The sequence below is a fragment of the Eumetopias jubatus genome, unplaced genomic scaffold (genome assembly GCF_037043125.1).
Source record: "Eumetopias jubatus isolate StellerSeaLion01/CBP00866 unplaced genomic scaffold, mEumJub1_p1.0 scaffold_5, whole genome shotgun sequence".
Taxonomy (NCBI): domain Eukaryota; kingdom Metazoa; phylum Chordata; class Mammalia; order Carnivora; family Otariidae; genus Eumetopias; species Eumetopias jubatus.
Genome location: NW_028274811.1, coordinates 45,842,479 through 45,866,744, shown reverse-complemented (window position 1 = coordinate 45,866,744; position 24,266 = coordinate 45,842,479). Strand labels below are relative to the sequence as shown.

The window sequence follows — 24,266 nt, the reverse complement described above, 5'->3', positions numbered from 1 at the left end:
AACCACAAAAGACCCTGACTAGCCAAAGCAATCTTGAAAAAGGAAAGCAAAGCAAAGGAGGCATTATGATTCCTGACTTCAAGTTATATTACAAAGTGGTAGTGATCAAGACAGTATGGTACTGGCAGAAAAATAGACATATAGATCAATGGAACAGATTAGAAAACCCAGAAATGAACCCACAACTCTATGGTCAACTAATCTTTGACAAAGCAGGAAAGAATATCCAATGGAGAAAAGACAGTCTCTTTAACAAATGGTGTTGGAAAAACTTGTCAGCAACATGCAAAAGAATGAAACTGGACTCCTTTCGTATACCATACACAAAAATAAACTCAAAATGGATGAAAGACCTAAATGTGAGAGAGGAAGCCACCAAAATACTACAGGAGAACACAGACAGCAACCTCTTTGACATTGGCTGTAGCAACTTCTTACTGGATACGTCTCCAGAAGCAAAGGAAACAAAAGCAAAAATGAACTATTGGAACTGCATCAAGATAAGAAGCTTCTGCATAGCAAAGGAAACAATCAACAAAACTAAAAGGCAGGGCGCCTGGGTGGCTCAGTCATTAAGCGTCTGCCTTCGGCTCAGGTCATGATCCCAGGGTGTCCTGGGATCGAGTCCCACATCGGGCTCCCTCCTTGGAGGGAAGCCTGCTCTCCCTCTCCGACTCCCGCTGCTTGTGTTCCTGTTCTTGCTATCTCTGTCTCTGTCAAATAAATAAATAAAATCTTAAAAAAAAAAACAAACTAAAAGGCAACCTTTGGAATGGGAGAAAATATTTGCAAACGGCATATCTGATAAAGGGTTTATACCCAAAAATCTATAAAGCACTTAGCAAACTCAACACCTAAAAACCCAAATAAGGGGCGCCTGGGTGGCTCAGTCTTTAAGCGTCTGCCTTTGGCTCAGGTCATGATCCCATGACCTCAGATTGAGCGCCGCATTGGGCTCCCTGCTCCACAGGAAGCCTGCTTCTCCCTCTCCCACTCCCCCTGCTTGTGTTCCCTCTCTATCAAATAAATAAATAAAATCTTTAAAAAATAAAAAATAAAAACCCAAATAATCCAGTTAAAAAATGGGTAGAAGAGATGAATAAACATTTTCCAAAGAAGACATCCAGATGGCTAACACACATGAAATGTTGCTCAACATCACTCCCCATTGGGGAAATACAAATCGAAAGTACAATGAGATACTACCTCACATCTGTCAGAATGGCTAAAATTAACAACACAGGAAACAACAGATGTTAGTGAGGATGCAGAGAAAGGGGAACCCTCTTACACTGTTGGTGGGACTGCAAGCTGGTGCAGCAGTATAGAGGTTCATCAAGAAGTTAAAAATAGAACTACCTTACAATCCAGCAATTGCACTACTACATATTTAGCCAAAGGATACAAAAACACTAATTTGAAGGGATACATGCACCCTGATGTCTATAGCAGCATTATCAACAATAGCCAAATTATGGAAAGAGCCCAAATGTCCATCTACTGATGAATGGATAAAGAAGATGTGGTATGTACATACACACACACACACACACACACACACAATGGAATGTTACTGAACCATAAAAAAGAACGAAAGCTTGCCATTTGCCATTTGCTACGATATGCATGGAGCTAGAGAGCATTATGCTAAGTGAAGTCAGTCCATGAGAGAAAGACAAATACCATATGATCTCACTCATATGCGGAATTTAAGAAACAAAACAGATAAACGCAGGGGAAGGAAAGGAAAAATAAGATAAAAACAGACAGGGAGACAAACCATAAGAGACTCCTAACTATAGAGAACGAACTGAGGGTTGCTGGAGGGGAGGTGAGTGAGGGGATGGGCTAAATGGGTGATGGGTGTTATGGAGGGCATTTGTTACAAGGAGCACTGTGTTTTATCTGTAAGTGATCAATCACTAAATTCTACTCCTGAAACCAGTATTACATTATCTGTTAACTAACTGGAATTTAAATAAAACCTCGAAAAAAAAGAGTTATGCTTTTATGCTTTTAATAAACAAAGCGCAGAAAATAAGTAACTTTAAATGATATACTCAGCTGGGGGGGGTGGGGAGAGAAAGTTTTAATTAGATTGCTGCAAAGGGTGCAATTTGTCAATTGGACCACAAGATGGAAGCACCAGTCACAGCAAAGGCAATAAAGATGAAAGAAAGAGCTGCTTCTGTGTTAAAATGACAAAACTAATTTTAAAAAAATTATATATATTTCTAAGTCATTGTTTAAAATGGAAATTTATTCTAACAATGATATAATGAAGTCTGTACTATGATTCTGAAGAGAATTCTCTATTCAATCCCATTGTCAACTCTCAAAAGCAAGCATGTTAACTCAATTTTGTAATTCTTGCAGAGAAACACTTAGAAAATTTTAAAATAGCAGCTGAAATGAATTGCTGAACAAAGTAGTACTCTGTAAAGGGACAGGCCTAAGTAAGAAAAGTTAACAGTTCCATCTGATTTAAACTGACACAGAGAAACTGGCTTTTGCACAAATATGTTAATACAAATGGAGTTCTCATCACTAACGCTGACAAATCAACAAAGGATATGTTATTTTCCTTATTTGTTATAATTCTTCCACAAGTACAGCGAATCATGACAAGTGCTAGGAATAGTGCCTAATCCACAGTATTTAATACCAATTATCATTATTGCCATTACTATTCTTAATGTAAAGCAATTATAAAATCTTCAAAGCAAAAGAGGACAAATGATTCTTTTCTATTACATATTTTCAGCCTCACTTAGAAACAGATATAATATAGTCTGGTCACTCTTCCACTATTAGTTTCTGTTTTGGCTAAAAAACAAACAAACAAAAATCCTGTATTTCCCTGGCAGGGAAAGACAGAATTCAAGATTAAGGATGCTTACGTTCATTTTAAAGCCAGTATAAAGGACTAACACGTAGGACTGTGACATTTCATTCTGTTCTTCTTATAGATCAAAGTATGACACAGATGTGGTTCTACTGGTATGGGGCAGGAATGCAATCAAGGACTACAGGGAAAACTTTGGTATTCTCTGTTCACCAAAATACAATTCAGTGCTCAAGTACATGGAATGCAGACACAAGCAAAAGTAGGGATTTCAGTAAGCAACTGAAATAATCTCAGAAGAAAACACAATTAAGGAGTGAAATATTAAAATGAAGATGAGAGGGCGCCTGGGTGGCTCAGATGGTTAAGCGTCTGCCTTCAGCTCCGGTCATAATCTCAGGGCCTGGGATCGAGTCCCACGTCGGGCTCCTTGCTCAGCGGGGAGCCTGCCTTTCACTCTGTCTGCCGCTCCCCCTGTGTGTACTCTCCCTCTCTCTGGCAAATAAATAAATAAGTAAAACCTTTAAAAAAATAAAATAAAATGAAGATCAGAAAATTAAAAATCCAACCTTCAGATCACCCTGAGACAACCTATATAAAGTTTATAATTGTTACTTTATATTCGACAAGGTATTTTAAAGTAAGTTCAATTTCTTCTAGATATCCCTAAACAAAAAACTTAATTTAGCTAATATAAAACATTTTAGGGTATTCTATCAATTTGATGATGTCCCTGGTAATGATTACATTGTGATCTCTGACAACTTAAGACAGAATATCACTTCCTATTCTAAAAATTATATGTATGATTTTTTAAATTTTTGGTCAATTCTTCAAAACATAATTGCCATTTATATCGTTGTTCATTACTGACTAGGAAAAATTCAGTGTCATTTTAAAATCCTTAAGAGTTAGCAGTTTATAAAGCAGCAGTGCAGGGTTTATTTAGAGGAAAAAATATAAATCCAATTATTTTATTTTATTTATTTTTAAGATTTACTTATTTATTTATGGAGGAATGGGGGAGAAGCAAGAGAGGGAGAATACTCCCCACTGAGCACAGAGCCACACAGGGCTCTTTCCCAGGACCCGGAGATCATGACTTGAGCTGAAACCAAGAGTCAGACGCTTAACCCAATGAGCCATCCAGGTGCCCCTAAATCCAATTATTTTAGAGAAAAGATGCTTCATTCAAATCAGCTCAAAGAAAAAATGTTTAATAAACTGGCACCCTACAAATATTTTAAACAATCCTGCCACCTGCTGGAAAAACTTGAAATGTTTTCGTTATTTCCCAAATGTTAGACTATCTACCTTAAAGAGTTGTACCATGATCTTCCGATTACCTTCAAAATCAAGACACACCTTATTTAATAATTCTGACCATGTGATTTGTCTGGTTCTTAATAACAACATCTTAACCAAGTACTAATTCATTATAGTTTTTAGTATATTTAAATACTAAATACAAACAGGTTGAGGCAACATCATCAAAAACAAAGCAACTCTGTAATTATATTTAACACTAGATGATGCAGGTTTTGGATTATCAGATGATGATATATTCACCCTTAAGGGAAAAAAATAAGACTGGGTATCTTAACAGAAGTTTGAGGCTAGTAATAAAACTAAGTTTGGAAGATCACGGACTAAGCTAAGTCCAACTGGAACCACATTAGAAAAGTTATGGAAAAGATACGCTTATTTCTAATGAGGGCATTTTAGACCGTGAAGAATAATTTGGCCATTCATCATAAATAAAAAGCATATATCCTTTAATCACCTGTTTTAAGATTTTATAAAACAACATCATTTCCTGTGGTTTTTAAAATTTTGCTTTGTTTTTGTTATTATAATTCTGGATCCATAAATATCTCAATTCATTGAACAGCTGTTTTGTGAATACCTACTCTGTACCCAAACATGTATACATGAAGCTTATTTAAGTATTCAGAAATGAAACAATCACCTCATGTTGAAGAAGAGGATAATAATCCGTAGTTATATGGGTGTTGTAAAGACATGAATTAGAGTTAGCACTTGATGAATGGTAGTTATCATTAATGTGACCATTACTAAAATGACTGAAGGCTATGCTAAATTGAGAACAAAATGGAGGAAAAAACTTCAGTTTAAAACAGCCATTGATTGGGGCACCTGGCTGGCTTAGTCGGTGCAGTGTGCCACTCTTGATCTTGGGGTTGTAGGTTTGAGTCCCACGTTGAGTGTAAAGATTACTTAAAAATAAAATCTTTAAAAAAAAATAATAAAATGGCCATTAATTGTTTACCTCGTTTATCTTTCAAAATATAAGTGGGGGATGAAGCTACATCAAAAGACCAGAAACTGAGGCAAACAGACCTGAAATACATAAAACAGGTATGTTTTGTATACAGCAGTGCTGACTAAATATTTGTTACATGAGAAATTAATGAATGGTACAGGATGAGCTGGAAGGCAAATTTAGGAATGCTTACCGGCTTATGAGCTAGCAGACATACAAGCCACATTGGAAGAATCTCTGTAAGTTTTTTCCCCCCAAAAAATTCTGAGAAAACCCCAAGCTTAGAGCAACAGGCCTGAGAGCACAGGGCAAAAAAAATGGTTAAAAATAAAAAAAGTAAGACACAGGACCAGAGCATGGGGACCCGCAGCTAGATGGGATGGCAGGCGCAGGGGACCTTTCTAAAGGAAAGGATCAGAAACATTCACAAGGGAAACGAACCATGTTCCCTGAGAAACAACTAGCAGATTTGGAATTCCTGTTCAGCAAGAACCCACACCCCGCTCCCAGCCTTCTGAAAGAAATGGCCTCGAAACTGGAGATACATCCCACCGTACTGCAGGTTTGGTTCAAGAACCACAGAGCAAAAATCAGGAAAGCCAAACAACAGCAATTAGCTGGGGTGGAAGTCAAGACCAGCTCTTCCAAGAGATACACGGATGCCGCTCCAGGAGCCCCCGATGGTGCCTACCCTGCTTCCCTGGTTTATACAGATCACCCCATTCCTTCCTTCCAACTCAGCATATGCTCCAATTTTAAGGCTCTCCCAGACCATTTTTTTGGCCACAAAATAGTCCATTTCAGCTGCTGCCGAGGTCCTAATATCTACTCCCTATGTCCCATTACGGAATCCCAAATTCTTTCCACAAGCTTCACTGCTAATTCTTTGGGTTCTTCAACTCCACAAAGAACTTAGTGAGCAAAGCCAGACACAAAAGGTCACCTACTGTAACGATTCACAATGATTCCAGACGAGAGACAGAGTCGGGATCTGCGCAACATGGAGGCATTTCAGAAACGGGCTCCGTGAAAAGAAAAAAAGACCCACAAGTGCCCGTGGGGTGGAACTAAGTGGCAAGAGTCACTCAATAAACTATTGCGATGGGGATGTTTCATGTTGTAATTCGGATGGCAGGAACCTGCATGTATAAATTCATCCAAAGACACAGAACTGTAATATTGTATAACATACACCACACACACACACACACACACACACACACACACACACACACACACACACACAAAACAATCACGTGACAGGACGGAAGCGTCAGCTAATGCCACGGCAGTAACCATTTTGCAATATATAAATGTATCAAATCAACACATCATACACCTTACACTTGTATCTCAGTAAAGCTGGAGACAATTTTTAAATTATATCTCAATAAATATATACAATGAGACTAAAAAAAAAAAAAAAAGCAGCAGGTCTGAGATCAAAGGTCAAAAAGAAAATCTGACCTGATATGACATTCTTAAGATTTCTATTTGCAGAAGCTAAAAGTGAAGCATCCTGAGTAATGAGTATAGCTCTCCCAGAAAAATTTGACCAGAGCCCTATGAGAAGCCACAGGCATACAGCATTAATATAGGTATCCCTTGGTACAATCACTTTCAAGTAAAATAAGGGATATGTTGCAAAAGTCATCTAAGGAGGGTAGTCAGGAATAAGAAAACATAACCAACAGAAAGCATAAAAAATAAGATGACTAAAGTAAGACTAAATAAATCACTTACTACAACAAATATAAATGTATTCATGCCATCATTTAAAAAGAAAAGTTACTTTCTTTCAACACCCACTCCCAAAAAAGCAGGGGTCTGTGTGTGAAAGCAGGGGGTGGGGGGGAATCAACATAAAAAGAGAACTTACAAATTTCAAGAGACTTAAAAACATATTAGCAATTATAATATAGAGATTGGAGCTAAATTTATATAAATTGCAAAAATAAGTCAACAAATCAATCAATCAACAAGACCAGGGACAATCAAGGAAATGTGACAAAAAGGATATTTGATGATGTTAAGGAATTGTTGATTTCTATACGAGATGATGATTACTGTCATATTTAAAAAGTGGAGCCTTGTGTTTCAGAGACATAATCTAAGATGTTTACAAGTAAACTGACATCATATTTAGTATTTGCTTCAAAATAAGAGGAAAGATGAGTAGAGCCAGGGAGAAAATAAAATTTAGCCATGAGTTGTTATCTGGGAAAGCAAATGATGGGTACATGGAGGTTTGTTTTATCATTTTCTCTACTTTTTTTTTTTAAGATTTTAATTACTGATTTGAGAGAGAGAACATGTGAGCGAAAGAGCACAAGCAGGGGGAGCAGCAGGCCAAGGGAGAGGGAGAAGCAGGCTCCCTACTGAGTAAGGAGCCTGATGCAGGGCTTGATCCCAGGGTCCTGGGATCATGACCTGAGCCAAATGCAGACACTTAACCGACTGAGCCACTCAGGTGCCCCCTACTTTTATTTTTAAAGATTTTATTTATTTATTTGAGAGAGAGGAGAGCCTGAATATGCACAGGGGGAGGGGCAGAAAGGGAAGGAGAGGGAGAAAATCCCAAGAAGACTCCCCACTGAGCCCAGAGTCTGAGAAAGGGCTGGACCTCATGACCCTGAGATCACAGACCTAAGCCAAAACCAAACCAAGAGTTCCACACTCAGTTAACTGACCCACCCAGGCACCCCTCATTTTCTCTACTTTTTATGTCTGGAAATATTTCTTAGCTCAATAGTTAAAATTAAATAAAAGGATAAATAAATAAAACAGAAGTGATTCTCTGGTTAGAACAAAAGGTTAAATCAAATTACTATAACATTCTTTTAAAAAAAAGGAAGCATATAGAACTGATACAAAATACCCTTCAATTTTAAATAAAATTCAATTTTAGATCGACAAACCTCAATTTAAAATTATTACTTTTAAAGTTTGGTCTATACCTCTTCTGAACTGGCTTCTCAAAAGTGTTTGAACACTCAGTATTTAAAGGACTTTTTTTTTTTAACCAAAAGCTTAATATATAAAATTCAGGAAATGTTATTATAAATAATGTGTTTGACACACTGATAATCCAAATACATGTGAATCTAAATATACCCATATAAATTAGAAAGTATACAAAATATTATCTGGCAGTAAATGCTTTCATGAAAACTTTAGCACAAATTTTTCTTTGCTCACAATTCTCATAAATGTACAAATAATGCTTCATTAAAAAATTGAGAACAAAATGAAAAAATTCCTTTAGAATGTAACATTTTCTATTAAAATGTTGAAGTTGAATAGATTTATTTCCTAATTATTAAAATATGACAATTTGAAAATCACTGCTAATAGCCTAGTGTAAACAATTCACCATGCAAAAAAAGCCCTAATGAGGGTTTTTACAGTTTTTTTAAAAATGTATTCCAAAAATAAATCTATCTTCTATCCCGGATTCTGAAAGAAGGCATCACTGTTATCTACTGTCCGTTGCTATCCCTGCCTTGCCCCCAACCAATTCTGTTTTGGGAACATCAACTGAAGCTCGGTATCACGAAAAGTAACAGTCTAAATATAACCTCTAAATAGCTTTGTTCAATCAAGTTTTAATTTATTTTTTTCTGGGTGCTGAAAATTAAAATAACTACAATTAAATAACAATTGTCTGATTCAGGTCCCTGGTAAAAATCATGTAAGCTTTCAGTTCTAACAGCATTAAATATCTACGCTTCTTACAAAATTATTGATCTAAAGATTAGATTATAGACAAACGTCACTTTCAGGATGGACTCAAAGGTCATGAATGTCAGCCAGGTAGTGTGGGTATATTCCTCCTTGAATGGGAAGCCCCTGAAATGACAGTGTTCCCATATATCTGCCTCTTAATCTCATCTTATGATTACTCTCTCCCTACGTGAATTCAAATATCCCTACAGTTTTAGGGATCACCTATATAAAGGTGGCTTCCAAATCTGCATTTTAATCACTAACATCTTTGGAACTGCAGATCTGAGTATATAACTGCCTGATTATACAGCTGTCCTATTCTAACAAATTCCACTTACTCTTTTACCAACCCACCCTAAAGCCTACTTCTCTATTTGCATTTGTCCCTCTTAAGCCTTTATTTGCATGAATCTGTACATCATAATCCACAGGCTCTCCAGAATTGAAACAAAATCACCTTTGGCCTCTCATCTTTTCTTTCCCGTTCCACCAATCTAAGTAATTATCAAGTGCAAAAGTTTTGCTAAATCAAAACTTTTCCGGGCACCTGGGTGGCTCAGATGGTTAAGCGTCTGCCTTCAGCTTGGGTCATGATCTCAGGGTCCTGGGATCAAGTCCCGCTTTGGGCTCCCTGCTCGGCGGGAAGTCTGCTTTTCCCTCTCCCTCTTCCCCTGCTCATGCTCTCTCTCTGTCTCAAGTGAATAAAAAAAATCTTTGAAAAACAAAACAAAACATTTCTTTCCATTCCCATCATTTGAGTCTACTAAGATCTCTTTCCAGAATCACAGTCAATCTAGCAATGCTCCCACCAAATAGTATTTCAGCTCCTCCCTCTCCCCTCTAGCTCACCTTCTACAGGGCTTCGGGTCATTTCTTTAAGAGCTCTGATCATGTCACAAGCTTTTCAATGGCTACCTACCAGCTAGAGAATAAAGTGCAAACTTCAAACTCACAGTATTCAAGGCCATTTAGTATTTGACCCTGTCAACCCCCTCACTAAAACAGCTTTCTCTAGCTCTTCTCCACTGAAGCCTACCAGCATGGGACTACCTTCTACTTTCTGTGGTATTTCCTATCCCTTCCTAGCCCTGACTGGGAATGCTCTTCAACCACTCTTTCTGAAATTTTATTTATCATTCAAGGTGCTGATCAAATGTGTCCAGCTCCTTATCTCCCCAAATTCTCTCAGCTACAATTAAACACAAGGCACTCTCTTCCTTTTCTAGCATGACTCTAATAGGCTGAAAGTTATTTCTTCAAAAAAGGTAAACATCTCCCCTCTGATCTAAGTTCTGATTTAAAGGGCTGCATAGATGAACCTAATCCTTTTCTATACAACAATCTTCCAAATATCTGAAGCTGCTCCTAAATCTTCTCTTCACAGGATAAATTTCCTCAAAATTCATAGCTAATAGTCATAGATACAATTTTGAGAAATTTTCATCTTCATAACTACTCCTGTCTGAACACTCTAGATTTTCAGTCATCTCTCCTAAAGTGTGGTATCCAGAGCCAAACACAATACTCCAAACTTTGTTTTTTGCAAATTATGCACGATATTCACCTTCCTTCCCAAATTTGGACATTCACAATGTCCATTAGGAAATTAACAACTCAAAATAGTCTTTCAGTAATAAACTTGCTAGTTTTAACTGGGTGCAGATGTTTAATAAATGTGCAAAAGATAAAGATGAAAATAATAAAACAAGGTTCAAAGACGTTCTAGTCAGAATTAAGTATACAAGAATTTACCTTAGGAAGGGAACTCGTTTTGAAACATGAGATAAATGGAACCAGATGTATAAAAACTCAGAGATAGTATAAATAAAAAGGGTGCAATATCAAAGGAAATTTCTAGACAAAAGTTTATTTGGGGCATCTTTTACTAAGCAATCTTCCACAGAGCAAGCAAACTTTCAATAATAATATGTTAACATCTTTTTATTTAAAATGCCAACTAACACTATCTTCACAATCTTTTCATCCTGAGATGCCAATGTTTTTTTTTTCTCAAAAAAAAAAGTTAAAATTTCAACAATCAATCCTAAACTTAAATTCAGCTGACTGGACAATACTCCAGAGATTTATTTTAAATTGCGTAAGTATCTTTGCTCTCATTAAATAATATCCTATATGGAAAGTATAGTAGTTCTTTAATGACTGGCGCCACACTAATTGACTGAATTAAAAGAAAAAGTCATTTCCTCTAAAGAGTTCTTAAATACTCTTCAATGGTGGTGTTAAATCAACAATTCATTCAATTCAAAGAAACTCAAGGAGACCTCTAAAAAACCATCTTTCATACCAAGGAAATAAAGTTAGATGACTCATTTTTGGAAAACTTGCATTAAAACAAACTAAAGATATTTCCCCTATATATAGTGGAAGGCTTAGGAAATGTGTAACAGTATTTACAGAACATAATATGTGTCTGTGCCACAGGCTTCAATTATCTAAGAACTGAGCAACACAGATATGTTGTACAGCAGCATACAATGATTCTCCTACGTCATCAACAAAAGCCTCATTTTTCTCACAGCCAAGAGGACATGAATTCCAAATATCAAGCTGATAGAAGTATAAATTTGTAATCACTTTGGAAAACAATTTGGTATTATAATAACGTTAAAGACCAACATATCCTTTGACTAACAAATTATGTTGTTTTAGAATACATGATTTTGTTAATTTAAATCTTTCTTCAATCATATTGTATTTTCATTGAAATGGTACAATGAAGTTGATCCAAAATTATTTTTTTTAATATTTTATTTATTTATCTGAGAGAGACAGACACAGTGAGAGGCGAGAGGGAATACAAGTAGGGGGAGTGGGAGAGGGAGAAGCAGGCTTCCCACTGAGCAGGGAGCCCGATGCGGGGCTCAATCCCAGAACCCTGGGATCATGACCTGAGCTGAAGGCAGATGCTTAACGACTGAGCCACCCAGGCGCCTCGATCCCAAATTATTTTTAATGGTCAAAAGAGTTGGACAGATACTTTACCAAAGATCTAAGGTTGGCAAATAGGCACATAAAAAGATTCTCAACATTTTCAGTCATTAGGAAAATGAAAATCAAAACCACAATAAGACACCTCTATACAACTAATAGAATGGGTAAAATAAAATAAAAACAACAACAAAAACCTGACAATACCAAGTGCTGGTGAGGATGTGTAACCAGAATTTTCTTAACATTGCTGGCAGGAATGCAAAATGATATAGCCAATCTGGAAAAGAGGGGGGTCGTCCTTATAAAGTTCTATAAATGTGCGCACAACCCAGCAATCCACTCCTAGGTATTTACCCAAGTGAATGGATAAACTTCAGTAAACCCATAAATGAACTACTCCTTAGCAATAAAAAGGAATAACTACTGACACACAGATGAATCTTAACTGCATTACAGTGTGTGAAATACATTTTATTTGAAAGACTACATCCTCCATAATTTCATTTATATGATATCTGGGAAAAGGCAAAATTTTAGGGACCTAAAACGGATCAGTGGTTGCCAACGCCTGGTTAATGAGCTAAGGTTCAATGAACTACTAAGGGGTAGAGGGAATTTTGGTAGTGATGGAACCATTCTGTATCTTGATTGTGTGATAGTTATGGGACTATGCATTTGTAAAAAATCATAAAAACATACACCAAAAGGATAAGTATTACTGTACCTAAATTATACTTCAATAACAAAAGCCAACAGACATTTTGCATATTTTTTAATGCTACTGACAACTTATGGAAAAGAAACATCTTTCCTTCTGGTTGCAATTTGTGAAGAAACACCATCAACATGCTAGGTTATTTGTGGACTTAAAAAAAAAAAAAAAGACATATTCCCTACCCTGATAGAGTTTAGAAGCCCATTTAAATGGGAAACAAGTCTTAGATATTGTTACAGAAAAAGGCTGGGCAAAACAATTTTGAGAGATAAATCACTAAATACAATTTACATGTGCTCTAAGGAAGGAAGGAGTAATTCTCTTTGACTAGAACTACCGGAAATGAATGGATCACAATATTGGAAAGATTTTAGTGCTTCTCAGTAACTGCTATTATTATCATCTCTAACTTCCAAGTGAGAAGACTGATACTAGGGAGGACGAATATTTTGTCAGTTTTCCCTCGGTTACAAGGTGTTAGAGCTGAAATTCTAACCCAAGCCCTTCGGACGCCAAAGCCTGAGATCTTTTGCATCGCGATGATGGAGCGACATCGTAGAGGTTATAACGGCTGCTACGTGAGATTATTTCAACCGACAGGAAGGCCCCCTAATTCCCCAAACTCCACTACTTTGCATGAATCCTAGGAAACACCACGATTGGAGCAAAGATCTTAAAGTGAGCTCCACGGGGTTTTGGAGTACAAATTCGTGGGAAAGGTAACTTAAAACCTTGTGAGGACCCCTCTCCACAGTGTGCAGAGCCCTACTTTAGACAGCTAGACGAAAGTGACGCGTGTGGGGCCAGCGCCGGAGCTACTGAAAAGGTAAACACCAAGAAAGAGGAAAGCGGAGGCCCTCAAAATGCACTTTTTCCATTACAGAACGCCGGCCTGGTCGCCAGGAGGGCACAGGAGGAAAAAAGCTACTACCCTGCCCTCTTGAGGCCCTCTGGAAAAAGACCTCCGTGGACTTGTCCCTGTCTGTGTGGCCCAATGGCCAGGACCGGCGCCGGGGCGTCGTCTGCGGGTGGGCTCTCGATCCGGGGAGGAGAGCTGCGTGTGTGGTGCAGTGCTCGCGCGGGTCGCGACCGGTGGCATCTCACCGAGGTGCTGCAACCCACGGACGGCGGGCACACTGAGGCCGGGCCGCGGCGCCAAGTGCTCAGCTCAGAGTGAAGGGGCGGCAGGGTGAACGAATCTGGGCTGTACCCCCCAGGAGACATCACAGCCGTCGCGCGCTGTGTTAGTTTACGAGACGCGTTCACGTTCCCCTTATTTACTAACCGCGCAACCGTTGCGCGCTCGCTGTAATCTCACCTCTCCAGTTCTTGTACTCGGGGACATAGTAGTATTTGTTCCCAAACTGGTCTGCGCCTACTTGCTGCTTCGCTCCTTTTGACAGCGCTCTCCATAAGACGCGGAACAAATCCTGAGACCAACCCATGCCGTCCACCGGAATTTAAGCACGAATCGCTGCCAGATCCGCCACGACCGAAACACACCCGCTCTCCAGCCGCGGACCCCGCCCACCCACTCCATTCTCACGCCCTTCTAGTAACGGCGCTCACCATTGGCCGGATGGCACCTTGCTTGACCAATGGGAGACTCCACTGTTACAGTCTGGCGTCCGACCTCTGTCATGGCGGCATCCAGTTTTCAGGCCGGTGTAAAGGAACGGGATGTTAGGGCTTTTATTAGCGAGACAAGCGGGTTTGGACGACCCTCTTCGCCTCCGGAGAGCGGAGTCCACACGGAGGTAACGAAAACCTTACTTTTTTCTCAAACAGGCCGTTTAAAATCTGAACCTGTTTCTGTGTTAGTCTTGCTTCCCACTTTCCCACCTCATTATCACTTCACTGCCACCAAACTAGACTTTTAATTTCTTCTGCTCTGTGCCTTACGGAAATAAGATGCCTTCTACATACCTGGAGGCTGGTGGGTGCGCACGCGGCTTCTGGGGAAGATACTTTCCTTTTATCTTATTCCTTTTTCCTCACATTACATTTCCTTCCCACTTCCCAAGGAATAACTACTCTCCAAGGATTCCTTCATTCGTGCAGTCGACATATTTACTGAGCTCCTACTGTTTGCCAAGGGTAGAGCATAGGCCAGGAATCGAACAAAGTTTACCATTACTAGAGCAGACAAGGGGGCCATTGACAAGAGATGAAGCTGGAGATGGAGTCTGGGGCTAGGTGAGAAAGAGCCTTGTGTGCTTGGTGAAGAGGTATGAAGATGAGAAGAAGGTGACAACTCTTGGATTTTGTCATCTGCTTGGAGAATGGATTGAAGTTGAGAGCAAGAGTGAGAGTCAAGTTAGGTAACTATTCCAGTTGTCCAGAAGAGAGCAGATGGAAGCCTGGGAAATGGTGGTTGGGTGGAAAAGAGTGAAGATATTTTTAAAAACATTTAAGAAATAGAATCAACCAGCTGTGTAAATTGGTTGAATATAGTGAATGATGAAAAGAGAGGAGTCAACAATGATTCGCAGATATGTGCTTTGTATGTAGCAGAATGAATGTAACTTGACCATACGGACTTTTTCCATATTACTTTCTTTTCTTCTTTTTTCTTTTTTTAAGATTTTATCTACCCATTTGAGAGAGAGAGAGAGCAGGAGCGGGGTGGGGGGGAGGGCCAGGTGGAAAGGGACAAGCAGACTCCCCAGTGAGCAGGGAGCCCTACCCTGGGCTCGATCCCAGGACCCTGAGATCATGACCTGAGCCGAAGTCGGATTACTAAATTTATTCAGTCAATTACTGAGCCACCGAGGTACCCCTTCCCATATTGCTTTCAAAGAACCTGTGAAGATTTTCACTTGGAGAGAGGAGGACAAAGTTGAATGTACATATTTGTTGCTCAGAAGAAATTGAGATATCTTTAACATGAGATGGTACTTGAAGTGAGGTGGAGATGAGATCATCCAGGCATTATTTGTAGAGTAAGAAAAGCATTTCAATGACCAAATATCTGAGAAACATCAACATTTAAAGTTAGGCAGAAGAAGAGACTACAAATGAACCGTTGCAGCAAAACCAGGGCAATGAAGTGTCTCTTAAACTGAAAGAAGCAGAAGCCCTCATATGTGTCATTTGCTGGCCCTTGCCCCGTTATTTGCTGTCAGTGGTTCTCCCTCCCATTACTCTGCTTATCTATTCAATTTATTACTGCTGAAATTGTATTATATACATATTTTCTTATTAGTATATTGTCTTCTTAAATACTGTGAGAAAAGAGACATGAGAGAAGGGGCCTAGAAGAGTTTCTGTTAAGTGAATGACATGCATTCAAGAAATATGAGGAATAAAGGAAGAATTAAAAGTGTGCATTATATTTAACCAACAGGGTGATCACTGATGGCCTTGGGAAGAGCATTTTTAAGAGAATCATGGGAATAAAAGTAAGATTTCAGTGAGTTGGAGAATGACAGGAAAAGAAGTAGGAACCGCCAACACTGATGGCTTTTTAAAGAAACTTGAGAGAAAAGCAGAGTACAGTTGCTTATTGGAAAACTGATGGACATGATTTTTTTCTAATATCCCAAAAGAAGAACTCACCTGCTGCATTAGTTATCAGTGGGTGAGTAACAAAGTACCCCAAGCATCGGTTATCAGTGAGTGGGTAACAAAGTACCCCCCAAAACTTAGCAGCTTAAAGTAACAAAAGATTTATTATCTCACAAGTTCTAGGGGTCAGGAATCTATGTGTCTTACTGGGTCTTCTGGCTCAAAGTCTCTCAGAAGGCTGCAGTGAAGATATTGGCTAGGACTATAGTCATTTCAAGACTTGACTCTGGAAGAATCCACTTCCAAGCTCACTCAAGACAAGATTTAATTCTTCCCTGACTTTGGTCCAGAGGTCTCCCTCAGTTCCAGTTATTTTTCACATAGGCCTCTCAAATCACAACATGACAGCTGGCTTCCATCAAAACAAGAAAGTAAGAGCAAGAAAGGGCAAGCAAGATGGGAGCCAGATTCCTTATAATCTGATCTCAGAAATGGCATCTCAGAAATTGCATCTACTGTTGGCCCTCTCTCCCCACCCCCAATCAGTGCAGAGTTGACAGTAATTCCTATTCAGCTCAGTGATCCACTCTAATAAAAGCATACAGACATATCCAGAGGTTTTTATTTCAATGATTTCGAAGACTCAAAATTTATGTTTATCAAAATTGGTCAATCTCCGATAATTTAGCTTGTTTCCACTAAGTAGTGCTGCAATTCTTCCATTAGGATCAGCAAATTAAACATTGGAAAGTGAATGAACTTGACTGTTAGACCTTTAATTTTAGTAAAAATATCTGTACTTTTTTGAAAAACATTTTTCCTCTATGTTCAGAAGTCTTATATCAGTAATAATTTAAGTCATGTGAGCTACTGAGGGTCTAAAACACTGGGTTTCTCCAGTCTTTTAATCCCAAATAGTCCTCGGTCTGAGGAAGCAACTAAGTATCGCTCCTTGTTAAAATTCCATGACCTAAACTTCTTCATTAGAAGTAAAGTTTTGAAATAGTGAATGTCCCCTAAGAAGATCACCAGATTAATCCATCTGTGAATGGGTTTCATTTCCTGTGTACAGCATGCTGGTTCCCCCAGCATACTTAACACTTGGGGCTAAAAAACCTATAATCTAGTAATCCCATGCACATCTCTCCCAACAGTTGCTTTATATGCTTATCAAAAATCAGTATTTGTCCCGAGTCCTGAGAATGCCAATTTTATTATTCTGATTACATCATTTTAATAAGAATTAATGAAATACAAAATGAAAAAGAATTATTATTCTTATAAAAACTAAATGGACCACTTCTGAAATAATCCAAACAAATCACTTAAAATAAAATGCTGTTCAATGAGGTATGATTGAAAGAATCATACTATGAAAGACTGGAGGAAAATATTAAAAGAACAGTTTTTTTCAGCTTTGCCATAATATTAGAATCACATAGGGTGATTTGGAAAAAATACTTTGGAAAAAGTATTCATGTCAAAGTTCCAACCCCAGAGATTCTGGTTTAATTGGTCCAGGACACTGGGATTTCTTTAAAGCTCCGTAGGTGATTATAATGTATAGCCAGGATTGGCAACCATTGCTTGAGAAAGAGTCCACATTCAATTGCTTTGCATGTCTGAGATTCCATATTCATTTGTTTGGCATATGCCTTAAATGTTTACTCAACTAAAATAAGTTAATGAATAAAACATATATTTTAATTTAAATTTATTTATTTATTTATTGAGAGCACACACACACACACACACACACACACACACACACACACACACACTTGCAGGCAGGGGAGGGGCAGAGGGAGAGGGAAAGAATCTTAAGCAGGGTCTGTGCCCAGTGCAGAGCTTGATGCAGAGCTCAGTCTCACGACCCTGAGATCACGACCCAACTCAAAATCAAGAGTCGGACACTCAATCAAGTAAGTCACCCCAGCTCCCCAAATAAAACCTATTTTTGAAAATCATAGAATACATATAGTTACGGGTATGGTTTGTAAAAAAAAAAAGGTGATGTGGCATTCTGTTCAGCACGTTTAACTCTACTTCATACAATTGGCATATAAATATTTGGACAGTCCTTGCTTTCCATAGTATTATACATCTATAAAACTAATTGTGCCAGGCAAAATCTATGGCAAGTAATTTTAATAATCAGTGGATAGGGAACAATTACCATTGTTCTGTGATATTTAAAATTTCTTTGTCAAACAGTAAACTTTTACTGTCCATCCTAAATATACAAGAAATGAAAAAATAGGAAAGCAAATATTAATACACTGTAATATAAGACATTAGAAACAATGAGAGCTACAGTTATTTCTTTGTTTAAGGGGCACAGTCGTTGGGTGGCTCAGTCGTTGGGCGTCTGCCTTCCACTCAGGTCATGATCCCGGGGTCCTGGGATCGAGCCCCGCATCGGGCCCTCTGCTCAGCGGGAAGACTGCTTCTCCCTCTTCCACTCCCCCTGCTTGTGTTCCCTCTCGTGCTGTGTCTCTCTCTGTCAAATAAATAAAATCTTAAAAAAAAAAAAAAAAAACTGAAATCAAGAGTAGTTTGAGTGGCACTGGTCTTCTCATTGTATAACTTCTAATGCAAGTTGAGTATCTCTTCTATATCTTGGCTAATTATCATTCTTTCTAAGTCCGAATCAGATTCCAACATTTTGTCCTTTGCATTTCAATGTCGTGAAATATGTCTCTGAGAGTTTTTTAATGTGAACATTTTTGCCAGCGTCATTTCCTCCCAGACATCTTCAGCTTTCTCATCATGACCACTTTTCCTCATTTATTGGGATAAGTTCACTCACCTGCATTGATTTCCTCAGTCTTTCTCTAGAGATTCTCAAATGGCCACAAGTGTCAACATTTCCACAATCAACTATTTCTCCTGTAACTACATTTACATTCCATTGGAGTTTTATTTCCAGCATTATCACTTAGCATATTTTTGGTGCACGTCCATGTTGTTGGTCAATTCCCTCTTTTAAGTCTCCATTTTTCTAAAATTTCGTATGCGTTTATCTCAGAAGTACAGAACTTTGCAGGCTCTGTGTGAATTGAATGACAAATGTACAGTAACCAATCACCTGCAGACTTTGAAAGAAGTCATGTAAATTGGTCAGGAATTATGATGTGCATGTTATTTTTGTAGTGATTTGTGGACTGAAAAGCTAGTAGCCAACTTTGTGCTTTGTGCTACTAGACACAATTAATATACCATGGTAACTGAATTTTGAACCATATTGTTGGGGAGTCTGGTATTTAAATCATGGTAACTTGCATTCTGTGCTTAGTTTGCAAACTGTGCAAAGTGAGGATTGCTTATATATTTAAGTTGAAATAAAGTGTTGAAGGTAGTGTTTCTTCTTAAAGATTCCCCTCATTAAGTGATGTGTTTGCTTAACTAAACAACTACCCAGTCCTATTTTATTTAAAGAAGATGTGTACTCTAATTTACCCCAGGTTCTTCTTTGTCAATGATTAAGGGCAAAAGCGTGAACACGGATATGCAAAGTTTACAGTTCTTACCCCACTTTTTTTTACAACTTTTTTGAGGTGTAATTGACATACAATAAAATGCACATTAAATTAGAGTAAACAGTTGGATGGATTTTGACATACATATATGCTTTGAAACCATCACCATCAAAATAACTAATATCCATAAGCCAAAAATTTCATCCTAACTCTTTGTAATGCTTCTTTTCTTTCTTTCCCTGCTTCATGCTGTTTTACTCCAGGAAACCACTCCTCTGCTTACTGTCAGCATAGATTACTTGTACATTCCGGAATTTTATATAAATAAAATCATGCTTTGTCTGGCTCTTTTCATTCAGCATAATTTATTTTGAAGTTTCTCCTTTTGATTCTTTTTTACTGCTGAGGAATGTTCTATTCCTATTCTATGTGGCTATATCACAATTTATCCATTCACTTGTTGGTGGACATTTAAATGTTTCCAGTTTTGGGCAATTACATATAAAGCTGCTGTGAATGTTCATGTACGAGTCTTTGTGTGAATATATGCTTTTATTTCTCTTGGCTGCATGCCTAACAGTGGAATGACTAGAGTCTGTGTTTCACTTTTTAGAAACTGGTAGTTTTCTAGAAGCTTAACATTCCCACCATTGGTGGATGAGAGTGATGGTTGCTCCACATTTTTGTTTCCCCTTTCCTGCTTTTTTGGGGGTTATTTGAACATTATTTAATATCCCATTTTAATTTATCTCTTGTGACTTCTCGTTGTATGATTGTTTTTGGTGGTTGCTGTAGGAATGATAAAATACCCACTTTTCTTTCTCTGCTTAGAATCCATATTTTACTGCCTCATTTGACATATAGAAACTTCATCACTCTTTATCCTCCACCATATATGTTGTCTCTCATATTACATTTACATACATTGTAAACCCCATCAGATAATGTTAATACATTTTGTTTTCAGCTATCAAGCATACTTTAATTGTCAATTATATTTGCCTAGGTATTTATCATTTCTTTTGCTTTCTCTTCAATCCTGATATCCCAAGTTTTCTTATATCATTTCCCTTCTGTCTGAAGGACTTTATCTCTTCTTTTAGAGCATGAACCCAAATTTCTATGTACTTAACATGTACCAAAATTCCAGACTCCCAGAAGGAAAGCAGGTATTCATCACAAAGCACCTTGTTGGCTCCACATAGTTTAGGCCCAGGGAACCATTCTTATCCAGGAGTGATTAGAACCCTCCTGCAATCCTCCTGGGTATTTACCCCAAAGATACAAATGTAGGGATCTGAAGGAGTATGTGCACCCCGATGTTTATAGCAGCAATGTCCACAATAGCCAAACTGTGGAAAGAGCCAAGATGTCCATCAAGAGATGAATGGATAAAGAAGATGTGGTGTATATATATACAATGGAATATTATGTAGCCATCAAAAGGAATGAGATCTTGCCATTTGCAATGACATGGATGGAACTGCTGGAGGGTGTTATGCTGAGCGAAATAAGTCAATCAGAGAAAGACATGTATCATATGACCTCACTGATATGAGGAATTCTTAATCTCAGGAAACAAACTGAGGGTTGCTGGAGTGGTGGGGGGTGGGAGGGATGGGGTGGCTGGGTGATAGACATTGGGGGAGAGTATGTGCTATGGTGAGCTCTGTGAATTGTGCAAGACTGTTGAGTCATAGATCTGTACCTCTGAAACAAATAATGCAATATATGTTAAGAAAAAAAAAAAAGATAGCAGGAGGGGAACAATGAAGGGGGCGGAAATCGGAGGGGGAGACGAACCATGAGAGACGATGGACTCTGAAAAACAAACTGAGGGTTCTAGAGGGGAGGGGGGTGGGAGGATGGGTTAGCCTGGTGATGGGTATTAAAGAGGGCACATTCTGCGTGGAGCACTGGGTGTTATGCACAAACAATGAATCATGGAACACTACATCAAAAACTAATGATGTAATGTATGTGATTAACATAACAATAAAAATAAAATAAAATAAACCCTCCTGCAATCACAGAAGCAGACAAAGGCCAGTCTTGCAAGTAGGCTTTCTAAAGGACAGCAGTCTCTGGCATGCTATGTTAACTCTCTTTTGCACACCTTGCCTCCTTCCACAAACACCCTCCCCTGTTTACCCTCTTACTTTCCTTCATTTAACCCCTTTTAGTTCCCTAAAAATTCAGTCCTAAAGTCTTTAGGTTGGGCAGAAGTAGGCTTCCATACACAGGCTGGGATTAGATTGGTTTAGAGTGATATTGGAGACCCTGAGCAGGTTGAGGAGGTAGTCTGATTGTGGGGACTGACAAGCCCAGGTAATTAGGAGTATTAGGGGAGGCAGAAATCAAACCCCAAGCCTGGTGAGCAATTTTCTTGTTGGGGATGGAGATGGTATTGGTGATGGGAGATTGGTTATGTTCAGTGGCATTGATCAAATAAACATATTAATGATAGTGGGAGCTACATTTCTCACTGTTCAGAGAAAGGAACTCAAGGAAGGGGTGATTACCTTTGTCCATGTTTGTATATTTTACTGGTTACAAGAAGCACGGATTACTGTTATTATTTGAAAAATCATCAGGTGGGGCGCTTGGGTGCCTCAGTCAGTTAAGTGTCTGACTCTTGATTTTGGCTCAGGTCAGGATCTCAGGGTTGTGAGATGCAGCCCTGCGTTGGGGCTTAAGATTCTGTCTCTCCTCCCTCTGCCCGTCCCCCCCCCCCCCCGCATGCTCTCTCTCTCTCTCAAAAAAAAAATGAAGTAAAATAAAATAAAACTGAAAAATAGAGAAATATTTTAAGAAGAAATGGGAATTCACTGGAAAATGTGAACAATTATTTTCTGGTGAAATATTGGAGCTCAGAGATGGAAGAACAACATAATGGTCTGGAGAGAAAGTGTCAGAGTTCAGATCCAAGTTCAAGCAATTATTAGATGTATGACCTAGGGCAAATTACTTATGTTTTAGTTTTATAATCAGGAAGAGCAGTTACTAATATAACCTACCATCTAGGAAATCCATCACTTCAGATTACCACTTATTACACTTTTTATTACCACTAATCACAGTGTCAGCAAATGGTAGGCTCTTAATGTTGGCTGTTACTGTTATTGATCAAGGTCAGAAAAGTAGTAAATGTTAGACTGGATATTTGAACCTAAGGCTAGACTGTTCCAGAAGACAAAAACCTGTGTATATCTTTAAATCAAACATTTGATATGCTAAAATGATTACTAAAATGTTTATTATTATTAATACTGCTACTGTGAGGGGCGCCTGGGTGGCTCAGTTGGTTAAGCGACTGCCTTCGGTTCAGGTCATGATCCTGGAGTCCCGGGATCGAGTCCCGCATCGGGCTCCCTGCTTGGCGGGGAGTCTGCTTCTCCCTCTGATCCTCTTCCCTCTCGTGCTCTCTATCTCTCATTCTCTCTCTCTCAAATAAATAAATAAAATCTTAAAAAAAAAATACTGCTACTGTGAGGACATAAAAGTATCAGTTTGTATTTTTTCTAGCACTGTGCATTGTTCTTTAAAAAATAAAACTGACAAATAGGCTAAAAATTTTCATATAGATAGCATCATGTTGGTCAGTAATGAATTTAGAAATCATTCTAGTTAAATTAATGTAAATGTTCTCTAACATCCAACAGACCAAGACAAATTCTAATAGTTAACATTCACTGAGCACTTACTAGTCATTGTAATGAGCACTTTACATAATGATGGTTTACAGTTATGCAATATCAGAAATTTCATTCATCTTAATTTGTAAGAGTACTTGTTATTCATCTTTTTATAGATATTTAATTGGCTCTTAAAAAGTGTGCTTAATTGTTGAACATAGTCATTTTGTTTCTACCTAAAGCATAAGAAACACTTCAGGAAATTTTTTTAAATACTGTAATTCAAGCTTTTGTCCACTAGGTGTCCTCAGTTGAGTTTAAGATACCAGAATTTAACTTTTTGTTCATTAAAATTTATTTCAGTCTCTAAATACCTTAATAAAAACTTAATGAAGTATCCCTTTAAATGAAGTTTACGATAATGCTTTGGAGAAATTCTTTATATATAATTGTTAGTACTGTTGGCGTTTTTAAAATTCGTATAAGGTTTTTAAAAATCTATAAATACTTTTGAATGTGTGGTAGAAGATTTAAGCATTACTTGCAATTTTTGTACTACATGTAATTTTGGTGAAATAAGGATGTTTTTAATGTCTTAATTACTTTATCATTGTTTAGTTTTATCTTTCTTTTCCCCCCTTTCCATTTTTATTTTTTTCAAGGGTTTTGGGACTGGAGTTAAACAAAGACAGAGATGTTGAAAGGATCCATGGCAGTGGAATTAACACCCTTGACATTGAACCTATTGAAGCAAGATAGTAAGTTTATTACACTTAAACAGTCATTTTGTTGTTGTTCAAAGTGAGATACAGTAAAATCTTGCTTTCAGGTTACTTATGTAAAGGTTCATAAAAAGTAGTAAAATTTCTAAATTGTAGCAGTTTAAGTCTGACATTACTAATTTAAATAAATACAAAACATCACACCCTTAAAATGTTTCCAGGTAAATATTTCCAAACTACTTTATATAAATATATTCATTGTAACAGACATTGAACTTCTTTGGATACAGAGGGCTTTTAAGTGCTGGGGTGTGTGCTTTAGGTACCATTTTAAAACAGAGTTGCTACTCTGAAGGAGTCTAATGGGAAAACAAATAGAATATAAAAAGTGAAACTATATG

General features: G+C 38.0%; 2 protein-coding genes and 1 pseudogene across 4 annotated transcripts in view; 2 read left to right on the top strand and 1 right to left on the bottom strand.

Moving 5' to 3' along the window:
• The window catches only part of NDUFAF2 (NADH:ubiquinone oxidoreductase complex assembly factor 2), a 136,211-nt gene extending 122,173 nt beyond the window's left edge, over window positions 1-14,038 (bottom strand). Inside the window, exon 1 of the mRNA XM_028123884.2 lies at window positions 13,841-14,038. Coding sequence (XP_027979685.1) covers window positions 13,841-13,967 — 127 coding nt within the window. The 5' untranslated portion in view covers window positions 13,968-14,038. The remainder of the gene's footprint in view (window positions 1-13,840) is intronic.
• On the top strand, window positions 5,509-6,045 carry LOC114224666 (divergent paired-related homeobox pseudogene; annotated as a pseudogene).
• A 118-nt stretch (window positions 14,039-14,156) lies between the features above and the next one.
• ERCC8 (ERCC excision repair 8, CSA ubiquitin ligase complex subunit) overlaps window positions 14,157-24,266 on the top strand; it is a 61,652-nt gene continuing 51,542 nt past the window's right edge. For all 3 annotated transcript variants that reach the window (XM_088023322.1, XM_088023323.1, XM_088023321.1), the window contains exons 1-2: window positions 14,157-14,279; window positions 23,806-23,901. In XM_088023322.1, the coding sequence (XP_087879448.1) occupies window positions 14,203-14,279; window positions 23,806-23,901 (173 nt within the window). In that variant the 5' untranslated portion in view covers window positions 14,157-14,202. The remainder of the gene's footprint in view (window positions 14,280-23,805; window positions 23,902-24,266) is intronic.